The sequence below is a fragment of the Anolis carolinensis genome, chromosome 2, assembly GCF_035594765.1.
Source record: "Anolis carolinensis isolate JA03-04 chromosome 2, rAnoCar3.1.pri, whole genome shotgun sequence".
In the NCBI taxonomy this organism is placed as follows: domain Eukaryota; kingdom Metazoa; phylum Chordata; class Lepidosauria; order Squamata; family Dactyloidae; genus Anolis; species Anolis carolinensis.
In genome coordinates this window covers 183,432,366-183,446,505 of record NC_085842.1, presented here as the reverse complement: position 1 = coordinate 183,446,505, position 14,140 = coordinate 183,432,366, and the positions used below count along the sequence as shown (strand labels likewise).

Sequence of the window (14,140 nt, the reverse complement as noted above, 5' to 3'; positions counted from 1 at the left end):
ATGTTAGACAACAAATTTGGCAGAAAAAGTAGTTCAATACGCGGTAATGCTATGCAGTAATTACTGTATTTACGAATTTAGCACCAAAATATCACGATGTATTGAAAACATTGATTACAAAAATGCGTTGGATAATCCAGAACGTTGGATAAGTGAGTGTTGGATAAGTGAGACTCTACTGTACTTGCTGAACAAAGGATGGGCCACTTCACCTTCAAAGGTAGACTGAAGTGAGTGTTGGATAAGTGAGACTCTACTGTATATGTATTTTAATAGTGTTGTGTTTTGTCATTCTGTTCAACCCTGTTGTATCCCACCTCAAGTCCTCATTCCTGTCTTGTCTAGAGTTTTCATTGCATCCTTCTATTAACCTTCTGGCCTACTCATATGTTTTCTCATGCATATCCACTACCTGTCAAACAGAAAGGAAACTCTAGTAATAATCAATGTTATCTCTGTGCTATTTTACTTTTACCTGAATTTTCTGCTCAACTGAAGTTTTCTATTCTCCTTTTTTGGATATATGATTTCCAGCCTTCCCTCCCCATCTTTTAACTTTAGCTGTATGTCTCATGTATTAACTGGCTTATCAAAGCTGTTTCATTCGCCAAGTTCCTCAAAATTCAGAAAAACTCAGGATTTTTAAGGTCCATTTAATGGATATGCTTGCTTGCTTGCAAGCTACAACTTTGACTTCCCCAGAGGTTAGAAATCCTGCCTTGCCACACACCAGATCAGAAGTAGGAGAAGGCATAACCCTTTTTTAATCAGAATTGAGGTACTCAGTAGGATGGGACGGCTTACCTGAAGACCCAGAAGGTGGAGGCCCCCCAGTCTGTTGCCAAACGGTGGCCTCAGCTGCCAGGCGTCGCACATAGCCCTCGTCTACGCACATCAGGATATTCTCCGGTTTTATGTCTGTGTGGATGATTTTGCACTTGGTGTGGAGGTAGTCAAGGCCCTGCAATACCTTGGGAGGAATATGCATGCTCAAGTGGGAAACAAATAAAAGTCTCTTCAATTTCCATGCCAAGAAATTGAGATTTCTTCACAATGTTTATGTCCATTACTCTAGAGTCCAAATTGGGAACATCTGAGCCAATTTAGTACTGTAGGTTGTGTTAACAGGCCCCACAAGTAGAAAGAGAGAAAGAATTGTGAACTATCCATAAACTCTCTGATTGGAAGGAAGTAGAAAATCAGCTGATGTGGCAAAATTACTTTCCTGTAAAACAACATCCAGCTTTTCCTGGATGATGCTGAGAGTTGTAATCCAAAACAGTAATCCTTCAGAGTTTTAATGATGCTAATATCTCATAAATATTGAGAATGTAGTCTGATCAACATTACACTATAATCTGCTGGACTGTGACTCACAGTTTTACTTCAGCAAAGTAAAGTTTTTCTGTATGTATTTCAGATTTCAATATTAATGTCAAAAATACATACAGTAGAGTCTCACTTATCCAACACTCACTTATCCAACGTTCTGGATTATCCAACGCATTTTTGTAGTCAATGTTTTCAATACATCGTGATATTTTGGTGCTAAATTCCTAAATACAGTAATTACTACATAGCATTACTGCGTATTGAACTACTTTTTCTGTCAAATTTGTTGTATAACATGATGTTTTTGTGCTTAATTTGTAAAATAATAATCTAATTTGATGTTTAATAGGCTTTTCCTTAATCCCTCCTTATTATCCAACATATTCGCTTATCCAACATTCTGCTGGCCCGTTTATGTTGGGTAAGTGAGACTCTACTGTAGTATGATTTTACATAGGAGTTGTGCTACATTAGAACTTTAAAGACAAATATCACTTAAGTAAAATAAACATTAAATATTAAATAACCAAAAAATTAAAATAAGGTGTAAGCACTAAACTAATCTGGGAATCTGCTATTGCAACACATCCAGAGAAGTAGTTTAAAACCAGTATAAGAAAAAAGATTAGGACTAAGTATGTTCCAGTCTATTTGGAATACACAAAGCTCATTCCAGAAGCATGTTTAAGAACTGGTTCAAGAATCCAGAAGAGCCTTGACTCCCAGTGTGACCACTTTCTCCCTGCATCTGACAAAGTATGTTCTCTCAAGCCATTTTCTAAGTCCAACAGATGATTCTATAATTCAATTGGAAACTGACCATAGAATTGCACTGGAGGACTTAGTAATGCCCAGAGAGATGTTCTCGCTAGGCATTTTAGGTCCTCTAGCACAAACCTATGGTATCCTTCTGCTGGAAGTTATTCATTCAATAAACAGCAAATTATGTAAGAACAAATCAAATAAGAAAGAAATTATTTTGGCTGCACAAACAGACCACAAACAAACCATCGTTTTGCAGGAAACATGCTAACAAAAGCCACCTTTACCTGACGTAGAATACTCTTGACACAAGGAATAGGAAGCCCTTGGTAGTTGGACTTGATGATCCACTTCAACAGCTGATGCCCTAAAACTTCTAGGACCATGCAAACATCTGGAGACGGTCAAGTCAAGAAGAAATCACAGTGGTCAGAATAACTTTCTTGAAGTGAGGAACCTATCAGGGCAGTGTCCCTTGTCATTTCCTCCCAAAAATTATCAATGAATAATTTTCCAAAAAATAAGATTATGGGCAAGAAGAGAAAAACAGAATTGTACCAATATCCTTCAGAGAAAAGAATGCTGAATAAAGGTCTTCGAGACACCTGCATTTGCATCAGAGACATGGCGAAGTTTCAAAAATCCACAAAACCTGGGTTCTTTTTTTATAGCACAGTGAATGCAGAGGGCTCGGGTCCACCCTCTTTAAAGATTTCAGCAGAAATCCCATCAGGTCTGCTGGTTTTGCTATTTTTTTGTTGGCTGATGGCATTGCAGATTTCCTCCAAGCTAGGCAGCTCTGCAAGCTCATCCCTCATTTTTTGTTGCGGGATTTGTGAGAGAACCTCTGGCAGCCACCTCCCCACAAAAGTCAACATTGACACTGAAATACAACACCGCCTGAGCTCTGCGAGTGCAGCATTTTTCCGAATGAAGCAGAGAGTGTTTGAGGATCGCAACATCTGTAGGGAGACCAAGGTGCTTGTTTATAAAGGTATTGTCCTCCCAACCCTGCTATATGTTTGTGAAACATGGACAGTGTACAGACGTCACACTCAATTCCTGGAGAGATTCCATCAGCGTTGCCTCCAAAGAATCCTGAAAACCTCTTGGGAAGACAAACGGACAAATGTCAGTGTGCTGGAAGAAGCAAAGACCTCCAGCATTGAAGCGATGCTCCTATGCCATCAACTCCACTGAGCTGGCCACATTGTCCAAATGCCTGATTACTGTCTCTCAAAGCAGTTACACTACTCCCAACTCAAGAATGGAAAACGGAATGTTGGTGGACAGGAAAAGAGATTTAAAGATGGGCTTAAAGCCAACCTTAAAAACTGTGGCATAGACACCGAGAACTGGAAGCCCTTGAGCACGCTAGCTGGAGGTCAGCTGTGACCAGCAGTGCTGTGGAATTTAAAGAGGCATGAATAGAGGACTTAAGGGAGAAACGTGCCAAGAAGAAGACACATCAAGCCAACCCTGACTGGGACCGCCTTCCATCTGGAAACCGATGTCTTCACTGTGGAAGAACATGCGGGTCAAGAATAGGGCTCCACAGTCACCTACGTACCCACCGCCAGAACACTACACCTGAAAGACAATCATCCTTGGACAGTGAGGCATTGCCTAAGTAAATAAGTAAGTAAGTAAGTTAAGTACGAATGCAGAGGGAAACTTTTTCGCAGGAAAATGTTGGTTGCTTTGCTGCATTTGCTTTTTTGAATGCAGAGGCGGATGCACACATTAGCAATGGAGATGAACTCCATCCACTAAACCACATATAAGTATTATAAAGGTGTCAACTAATTAATTGTGTTGTCGAAGGCTTTCATGGCCGGGATCACAGGGTTGTTGTATGTCTTTCGGGCTGTGTGGCCATGTTCCAGAAGTATTCTCTCCCAACGTTTCGCCCAGATCTATGAGGCATTCCTCACAGCCTCTGAGGATGCCTGCCATAGATGTGGGTGAAACGTCAGGAGAGAATACTTCTGGAACATGGCCACACAGCCCGAAAGACATACAACAACCCCAACTAATTAATTACATTTCTCTCCTAGCTGAAAAGAGCAAAAATTAGTAATATCTTCTCCATTTTCATCCTCACAATAACAAGAAGCAGAGCTTCATGATCAACTGTAGCTATGAATTTGGACTCTACTTTGTTAGAAAAAAGTATTTTAAGAGAGTATAATAAAGAGCAGGAGAATTATCACCTTTTAAAAACCTTTCACAAAAAACTACAGATATCCTGCATATCTTGTTGGTTGACTGAATGTATATGCCGCCTCTTTCCCAATATAGGATCCTAGGCAGCTGCTCCCCATTTGTCAGGGCTACCAGTTACTACAGTACTCTGATGGTGTACAGCCACAATACGTAATGTGTGCATTGCATCATGAATATGCTTAGAAAATAACAGCTGGAAGATGGTTGGTGACATGCACTAATACAACCAGGGCTTTCGCACGCATACAGTAGGCCCTCGGTATCCACTGAGGTTTGGTTCCAGGTTCCCTCATAGATACAAAAATCTATGGATGCACCCATTATTTAAAATAGCATAGAAAAATTGTATCTCTTATATAAAATGGCAAAATCAAGGTTTGCTTTAAGCTTTAAAAAAATTTCATGGCTGAATCCATGGATATAGAGGGCCAACCATTGATGCTTTGACATTCACTATGCAAGAAGGTATCCTCTTTGTGTAACACTTTCCTCCATATGGAAAGCAACTTCACCACACTAATGGCCATTCAGCGGCTGAAAGAAGAAAGGGGGAGTTGGCCAGAATTTGGTTGTGGTTTAGAGAAAAAATGTTTTTCGTTTCCAGCATCTCCAGAAAAGATGTGTGAAAAGGAGCCTCCGGTGGCCTAGGGGATAAAAGCCTTGTGACTTGAAGGTTTGGTTGCTGACCTGAAGGCTGCCAGGTTCGAATCCCACCTGGGGAGAGCACGGATGAGCTCCCTCTATCAGCTCCAACTCCATGCGGGGACATGAGAGAAGCCTCCCACAAAGATGGTAAAACATCAAAACATCTGGGCGTCCCCTGGGCAACGTCCTGCAGACGGCCAATTCTCTCACTCCAGAAGCAACTCCGGTTGCTCCTGACACGAAATAAATGTGAAAAAAGATAATAATAATAATAATAATAATAATAATAATAATAATGAATTTATTACCTGCTTCTTTATGCGGCTCGAGGCGGGATACAGTGAATATTCTCTTGCACAATGAATGAGTTTACAAACACATATGCTTGCATAAGCCCAGCTTGTATGAGGCATTATGCACTACAAACACCTTGAACGTTCCTTCTCATTGAATTTGGAGAAAAATATTTCAATAGCCCTAGAACAATTGTGCCATTGTTCGCCGGTCAACCAATAAAAAGCAACAAGTATTTACAGTCCATGCCCAAATCTTATACAAAAAAAAGCTCATTCTAGTTCAAACTGTCCTTGGAAAGATTGCTGGAGGCAGGCTGCAGAACTTAATGATCTCCTGGAGAAACATCACCAAACGTGCATGAGGCTTGCTTTCTCCCTTATCTGTTAGCTTTCTAACTAATATAGTAGCATCATTATTTGTTTTGCTGATCATGTACTGCCTTGCCTGCTATCTACAAAGTGTTGACTAGACCAGACATGCAGGTGAGGTGCTTTAAGAAACCATGTGTTTCAAACAAGATGCCAATATTGTTTGAACAGGAACATCAAGTGAATATTTTTTTTCAGAGTCCCCGAAGGAAGGATACGGACACCATTGATCCCTGAGATCTTGAAATCATCAATCAACTGTACAATGGTTTCCCGCTTGGGGTCACTGGGATCAGAGTCTCGCACCTGGAAGGGAGGAAAAGAGAAGTACCAAGTAAACAGTGATTTCATGAACTACAAGTTTCAGGAGCAACTCTTGAGGTTAGCGACTACAGGCTTCTAAGCAAAAACTGGATGCAAAAAGAACTTCAGAGGAGAAGAGCTCAATTTCTAGCCCAACACAAGCTAACCCATAAGAGGAAATCAGCCGCTGATTAAGGCATCTCATCAAGCTATTCCTTCTTCAGTTCATGTTTTACCCATCCCCATTACAAGGAGAACAGACTGTCTGATGATGGTAATAATAATAATAATAATAATAATAATAATAATAATAATAATAATAATCAAACCTTATCAAATATCTAAGAAATCTCACAAAATTTCATATCTGATGTACATGGATGACCTGAAGCTGTATGGGAAAACGGAAACTGAAATCCAGTCTCTGATTAACACTGTCCGAATTTTTAGCACTGATATCAGCATGGACAAATGTTCGACAGTGGCATTGAAGAAGGGAGAAATCATTGAAAGTGAGAGCATAAATATGCATAATGGCCAAACAATCAAGTGTCACCAGCCAGAGGCCTATAAATATCTGGGCATATTACAGCTGGACAACATCAAGCATGAACATGTGAAAACTGTGGTCAGTAAGAATACACACAAAGGGTCAGAAAAATTCTCAAAAGCAAGCTCAATGGAGGCAACACCATCAAGGCCATAAGCACCTGGGCCATACCTGTCATAAGATATACTGCTGGCATTATAAACTGGACACAGGTGAAACTGGACAATTTGGACAGAAAAACAAGAAAACTCATGACCATTCATCATTCACTGCACCCTCGCAGTGATGTTGACCGGCTATATCTGCCTAGAAGATCAGGGGGCAGAGGACTCTTACAAGTAAAACAAGCCGTCAAAGAAGAAGAACATGCCCTGGCAGAATATGTAAAGCAAAGTGAAGAACCTGCTTTGATTGAAGTCAAAAATCAGAAACTCCTCAAAGCACAGCAGACAAAAAACTAGTACAAGAAAACCACACTACAAACTAGAGCTGACAGCTGGCACAACAAAACATTGCATGGAAAATTCCTTGACAAAAATGAAGGAAAAGCTGATAAGGAGAAGACCTGGCTCTGGCTCACGAATGGGACCCTGAAGAAGGAGACAGAAGGCCTGATCCTTGCAGCCCAGGAGCAAGCCATCAGAACAAATGCAGTTAAGGCCAAGATCGAAAAATCAGCTGATGACCCAAAATGCAGACTGTGCAAGGAAACCAACGAAACCATTGATCATATCCTCAGCTGCTGTAAGAAAATCGCACAGACTACAAACAGAGGCACAACTATGTGGCCCAAATGATTCATTGGAACTTATGGCTCAAGTACCACATCCCAGCAGTAAAGAACTGGTGGGATCACAAACCTGAAAAAGTATTGGAAAATGAACACGCAAAGATACTGTAGGACTTCCGAATCCAGACTGACAAAGTTCTGGAACACAACACACCAGACATCACAGTTGTGGAAAAGAAAAAGGTTTGGATCATTGATGTTGCCATCCCAGGTGACAGTCGCATTGACGAAAAACAACAGGAAAAACTCAGCCGCTATCAGGACCTCAAGATTGAACTTCAAAGACTCTGGCAGAAACCAGTGCAGGTGGTCCCGGTGGTGATCGGCACATTGGGTGCCGTGCCAAAAGATCTCCGCTGGCATTTGTAAACAATAGACATTGACAAAATTACGATCTGCCAACTGCAAAAGGCCACCCTACTGGGATCTGCGCGCATCATCCGAAAATACATCACACAGTCCTAAACGCTTGGGAAGTGTTCGACTTGTGATTTTGTGATACGAAATCCAGCATATCTAACTTGTTTCCTGTGTCATGAAATAATAATAATAATAATAATAATAATAATAATAATAATAATAATAATAATAAGGCCACCCTGCTGGGATCTGCGCACATCATCCAAAAATACATCACACAGTCCTAGACACTTGGGAAGTGTTCGACTTGTGATATGAAATCCAGCATATCTATCTTGTTTGCTGTGTCATAATAAAATAATACTTTATTTATATTCTGGCCTTCTCCCTGTGGGGATTCAGAGCAGATTACAATGTAAACAGATAAAGGTAAACATTCAGTGCCTTGTTACAATACAATGAGACACGTATACGCAAACAAAGGCAAAGGCTTCTCCTTTCATTTACGGCTTTCTCTGGCTCTGGGGGGAGTACTCTTTCTCCCTTTCCATTTACAGTTCATTGTCACCTCCTGGTTGTGTGACCAGCCTGACTGCTTGGAGCATCTTATGCACTTCTCACTGAAGTGGTACCTATTTCTCTACTCACATCTGCATGTTTTTGAACTGTTAAGATTGGCAGGACCTAGGGTTAACAGCTGGAGCTCACCTCGTCTGCCAACCTTCAGCTCAGCAGTTCAGCAGCACAAGGGTTTAACCCATTGTGGCCCCATGGTATTATAGTCACTTTACATATTGAGCTTAATTATATGACTGCCACTGAAGCACTGTATGTTTAAGAATGATTTTGAACCCTTTGCATGTAGACACCTAGCATTTCAGGCAGATGATCAAAACATAATCCCTGCTTCCATTGTGCTATTTCTCAACCTTTATTAATGGAAGAAAACATTAAGTCCTTCAACTACTGTCTGAAATGCACAAATGTAAACAGAGTGGTCTCTGTTTATTTATTTTCAGGATTTATACTAATAAATGCAAAAGGCAACTTATAATCAAAATAGAAGTATCAAAACAAAACAAAGAAAGAATCTGTTAAGAGCCTAGAAGAAGGAAACATTTTACTGCTCATCTACAAATGCATAGAGGAGAACCGAAGTAGAGCATCCTCGGGAAATGTACCGATCCAGAGTACCACTGTTCTTAAGATGCTCAACTACTCAGTTCTGTCAGGAGAGGGTTTCTGAACATGCATATTGCTGCTAAATTGCATAAGCCAACTCTCCCCAAAGTTTTCGCAGGATTTAGGGGTGCAGGACTTGGAGAATATGGAGAGGCAACACACAAAACTCACACATTTCAGCAGCTTTATCTCATCCACAGCTGTCTCCGTATAATGCACCGCACTCTTCACCACTTTGAGGGCCACAAAACGCTTCCGCCTGTTTTGAGGAGAAGGAAAGGAGCAAGTGAAGTTTTGTTGGCTTCCCGCTTCTACTTGCTGAAATGTTTAGATTCTACTTCACGGCCCCAACACCAACCTCAAAACTGTTTACAATAAGGTTTTAAGAAAGAACATTAAAATGATTTATTAAACAAGTTCAAAATTGAATATCAAATAACTCAGTGCAAACAGCAGTATGTGTTGTTATAAGCCACCTGGCTATCATTGCCTATCATCTCATTCTCATAGATACACTTATCCCTGAGAAACCCTGAAACTGCAGGTGTCACTTTAAGATTTGTAAGTAACTGCACTAGTAAGTTTCAACCTCCCTAGTGATTGTGATTATGGTATAGCTAACTATGAGCCATAGGCTGCACTCTTATAAGAATACAGCTTGTACATCCCTTATCTGAAATGCTTAGAACCAGTAGAGTCTCATTTATCCAAGCCTCGCTTATCCAAGCCTCTGGATTATCCAAGCCATTTTTGTAGCCAATGTTTTCAATATATCGTGATATTTTGGTGCTAAATTTGTAAATACAGTAATTACAACATAACATTACTGTGCATTGAACTATTTTTTCTGTCAAATTTGTTGTAATACATGATGTTTTGGTGCTTAATTTGTAAAATCATAACCTAATTTGATGTTTAATAGGCTTTTCCTTAATCCCTCCTTATTATCCAAGATATTCACTTATCCAAGCTTCTGCCGGCCCGTTTAGCTTGGATAAGTGAGACTCTACTGTAGATACGTAATGGAATACCTTAGAGATGAGACCCACAGCAAAACATTGCATTTATTTATGTTTTATTTATATTCACATAGCATGAAGGTAATTGTAGACACAATATAATGTTTGATTTTTGGATTTTTTTAAAAAAAATGTAAGACATGATGATGGAATCCATGTATGAAGGCCCACTATATATGCAAGTCCATGAATGATAAAACCTAAGGGGGAATATCCCAAATCCAAACCACTTCTGGCCCCAAGCATTTCAAATAAAGGATGCACAACTTGCATTTCTTTTATCTCTTTTTTCCACGTTGCTAAAAAACGGATTCTACCACTCTATTTCTCACATCCATTCTTAGTAGGCAATAGAAAATAAAAATAAGTACTTACTGAATGTCCCAACAAAGCCAGACAGTAGAAAAATGCCCCCAGCCAAGTTTCCGCACAACATGGTAGCGTCCGTTGAACAAGTCCCCAGTTTTTACAGGATAGTAACCACCTAGTAAGAAGACGAGATAAAGCTAGTTAATTGTACCAGTTGCAAGAGCCATGGCACATGGAGAGCCAGGAATACACACAGGCACTGACTCACTGAATTCAGAACAAGTTCAACCTAATGCTATTGTATTGTATCAACAAATTATATTAAAAAATGTTTATACCTTGGTTGTTGTTGTTATTTAAAATATTATGGTCTTTCCAATGTTTTAAGAGTCCCATTTCCAATCATATTTCACCAGGACCTGTGCCAACTAGGCTTGTTGAGTGTTTCAGTAAAAGACTCGACAACCCAGCATCTTATCTTAAGAGCAGGTGCTCCTTCAAATCTCAGTAGCACTATCTTCTACTTTGAGTCCTGGCCAATAGCCAGGAGATAAAAGCCATGTTTAAATATTTGAAAGGATGTCATATTGACGAAGGAGAAACCTTGTTTTTAGCTGCTCCAGTGACCAAGACACAGAGTGAAATATTCAAATTACATGAAAAGCGATTCCACCTAACATCAGGAAGAACTTCCTGATTAGAAGTGCTGTGCGACAGTGGAATCTGCTGCCTGGAAGCATGGCAGAGCTTCCTACTCTGGAGGTTTTTAAACAGAGGCTGGATGGTCATCTATCAGGAATGCTTTGATTGTGCATTCATACATGGCAGGAGGATGGACTGGATGGCTCTGGGGGGTCTCTTCCAATTTAATGAATCAAGATAATTTTCCTTATACAGTAAACCCAATGGATCAATTAGATTTGCCTACATGTAGACTCATCATTCAATAAGTGGTTCAATTACTGCTGTATCATCAATGTTTGTTTTGTTGTTTTTTTTCATGTCAGGAGTGACTTGAGAAACTAAGTCGCTTCTGGTGTGAGAGAATTGGCTGTCTGCAAGGATATTGCCCAGGGACGCCTGTATGTTTGATGTTTTTACCATCCTTGTGGAAGGCTTCTCTCATGTCCCCTCATGGGGAGCTAGAGTTGACAGAGGGAGCTCATCTGCCCTCTCCCCGGATTTGAACCGGCAACCTTCAAGTCAGCAGTCCTATCAGCACAAGGATTTAACCCACTGCACCACTGGGGGTTCCATACTATATTTGTGACTAACCAATAGTATGCCATCCAAGCTGTGGAAGGAAAGTTGTGAATTTTAATCTGCATTTTGACTTGTATTTTAACTCTGTCTATCATGTTGTATGTCTTTTAATAGTGGTTTATCACTTGTTTCAAATATGCTGTATCCTGCCTTGAGTCACAGGAAGAGGTGGATAATAAATTTATTATTATTACTATTATTGTTGTTATTACTACTACTATTATTAAAGCCAGCTCAGTGTCTGCTCCCACCATGTGTTAGGCAAACAAATGATACCTTTGAGGGTCCCATCCCCATTTATGTAAAGTGAGCTGCTCCCCACATTGCCTTGGGAAAAGTACATCCTGCTCCACACACTGCCTAAATACATAGGTAAAGGTAAAGGTTTCCCCTGACGTTAAGAACAGTCATGTCTGACTCTGGGGGTTGGTGCTCATCTCCATTTCTAAGCCAAAGAGCCGGCGTTGTCCGTAGACACCTCCAAGGTCATGTGGCCGGCATGACTGCATGGAGCGCCGTTACCTTCCCGCCGGAGCGGTACCTATTGATCTACTCACATTGGCATGTTTTCGAACTGCTAGGTTGGCAGAAATACATACCTCGGCAATAATCTCGAGGGTCCTCTTGTTCTTCATCATCAGATCCCAAGAGACCCCCTCTGATTGCAGCAGGAAGAGGCAGAGGAGGTATTGAGGGGTTGCATGACGCATCCTCTAAGCAGGACGGACTAAGCGGCCTTAAAATGGGCAGCCAAGGAAAGGGAGACAAACAAAGAGACAGAAAGGCAAGTCATCATAAGACACCAAGAATATAACAACATGCACTGATTTAGTTTCATTTTTATCTTGCTTCTCCTGATCAGTCAGATATCCTTCACGCCTTTCTGAGTGAACTACCCTTGAAAACAAAGAACTGCGAAGTTACTAAAATATTGTGTTGTTGAAAGCTTTCATGGCCGAGATCACAGGGTTGCTGTGTTTTTCCAGGCTGTATGGCCATGTCCCAGAAGTATTCTCTCCTGACGTTTCACCCACATCTATGGTAGGCATCCTGAGAGGTTGTGTGGTATACAACCTCTGAGGATGCCTGCCATAGATGTGGGCGAAACGTCAGGAGAAAATACTTCTGGAACATGGCCATACAGCCCGGAAAAGATATACAGTAGAGTCTCACTTATCCAAGCTAAACGGGTCAGCAGAAGCTTGGATAAGCGAATATCTTGGATAATAAGGAGGGATTAAGGAAAAGCCTATTAAACATCAAATTAGGTTATGATTTTACAAATTAAGCACCAAAACATCATGTTATACAATAAATTTGACAGAAAAAGTAGTTCAATACGCAGTAATGTTATGTTGTAATTACTGTATTTACGAAGTTAGCACCAAAATATCACGATATATTGAAAACATTGACTACAAAAATGGCTTGGATAATCCAGAGGCTTGGATAAGTGAGACTCTACTGTAGTTGCTTACCTGTAACTGTTTTTCTTGAGTGGTATTCTGTGGAATTCGCACATATGGACAACCCTACGAAGATATTAAAGCAGGGGTCCTCAAACCTTTTAAGTGGAGGGCCGGTTCATGGTCCCTCAGGCTGTTGAGGGGCCAAATTATCATTTGAAAAAAAATACGAACAAATTCCTATGCACACTGCACATGTCTTATTTGTAGTGCAAAAAAAAACCAAAAACCAACAACTATTTATTTATTTGCTACATTTATACCCCATCCTCTCTCACCCCGAAGGGGATTCAGAGCGGCTTGCAAGTTGTATGAACATACAGTATATAATATTATTGGCTTAGCAGAATATTAGCATTATATCTTACTATATTGTCCTATACCACTATACCGTAATATTATTAGTAATATTACATTTAATATAATATATAATTAATACAGTAGAGTCTCAATTATCCAACATAAACGGGCCGGCAGAACGTTGGATAAGCGAATATGTTGGATAATAAGTAGGATTAAGGAAAAGCCTATTAAACATCAAATTAGGTTATGATTTTACAAATTAAGCACCAAAACATCATGTTAGACAACAAATTTGACAGAAAAAGTAGTTCAATACGAAATAATGCTATGTAGTAATTACTGTATTTACGAATTTAGCACCAAAATATCACGATTTATTGAAAACATCGACTACAAAACTGCGTTGGATAATCCAGAACGTTGGATAAGCGAGTGTTTGATAAGTGAGACTCTACTGTATTATTAATATTATTAGATCGTATAATTATTAGCATTATATTGTATTACATTATAATATTAGTATCAATATTATATGTATACACATTATATTCAATTATTACCATAGCACAGTATTAGTAAATGAAGGAACAATACAATATTTAAAATTAAAAACAATTTTAACCAACATAAACCTATCAGGGTTTCAATGGGAAGTCTGGGCCTGCTTCTGGCCAATGAGATAGTCAAGTTAAGTAGGATTGTTGGTATTGTGTGCCTTCCAGTCATTTCAGACTTTGGGCAAGACGAAGTCTAAAACTAAGGTAAATGACCTTGGAGGGCCGCATCCGGCCTCCGGGCCTTAGTTTGGAGACCCCTGTATTAAAGCTTCATTTGTTCATATTCTTCCCCTTTAACTCGATCACTTTTTTTGGTGAAATCTGACATGTCAGGGCAAAGGCCTATCTTTTTTATTACTCTGAAAGATATATCAACACCACGTTAAGCAAACCAGAAATGCCACCATC

At 39.9% G+C, this 14,140-nt stretch overlaps 1 protein-coding gene across 3 annotated transcripts in view; it reads right to left on the bottom strand.

Annotated features, from left to right (window-relative positions):
* Positions 1-14,140, bottom strand: part of srpk3 (SRSF protein kinase 3) — a 47,797-nt gene that overhangs the window by 25,274 nt on the left and 8,383 nt on the right. For 2 of the 3 annotated variants that reach the window (XM_008103866.3, XM_008103867.3), the window contains 6 exons: positions 12,006-12,142; positions 10,210-10,318; positions 8,987-9,074; positions 5,849-5,936; positions 2,382-2,488; positions 805-970 (listed from right to left, as the gene is read on the bottom strand). In XM_008103866.3, the coding sequence (XP_008102073.2) occupies positions 805-970; positions 2,382-2,488; positions 5,849-5,936; positions 8,987-9,074; positions 10,210-10,318; positions 12,006-12,142 (695 nt within the window). Of the gene's footprint in view, positions 1-804; positions 971-2,381; positions 2,489-5,848; positions 5,937-8,986; positions 9,075-10,209; positions 10,319-12,005; positions 12,143-12,884; positions 12,939-14,140 lie in introns of all 3 variants that reach the window. The other variant, XM_062971263.1, reaches the window with a different exon arrangement.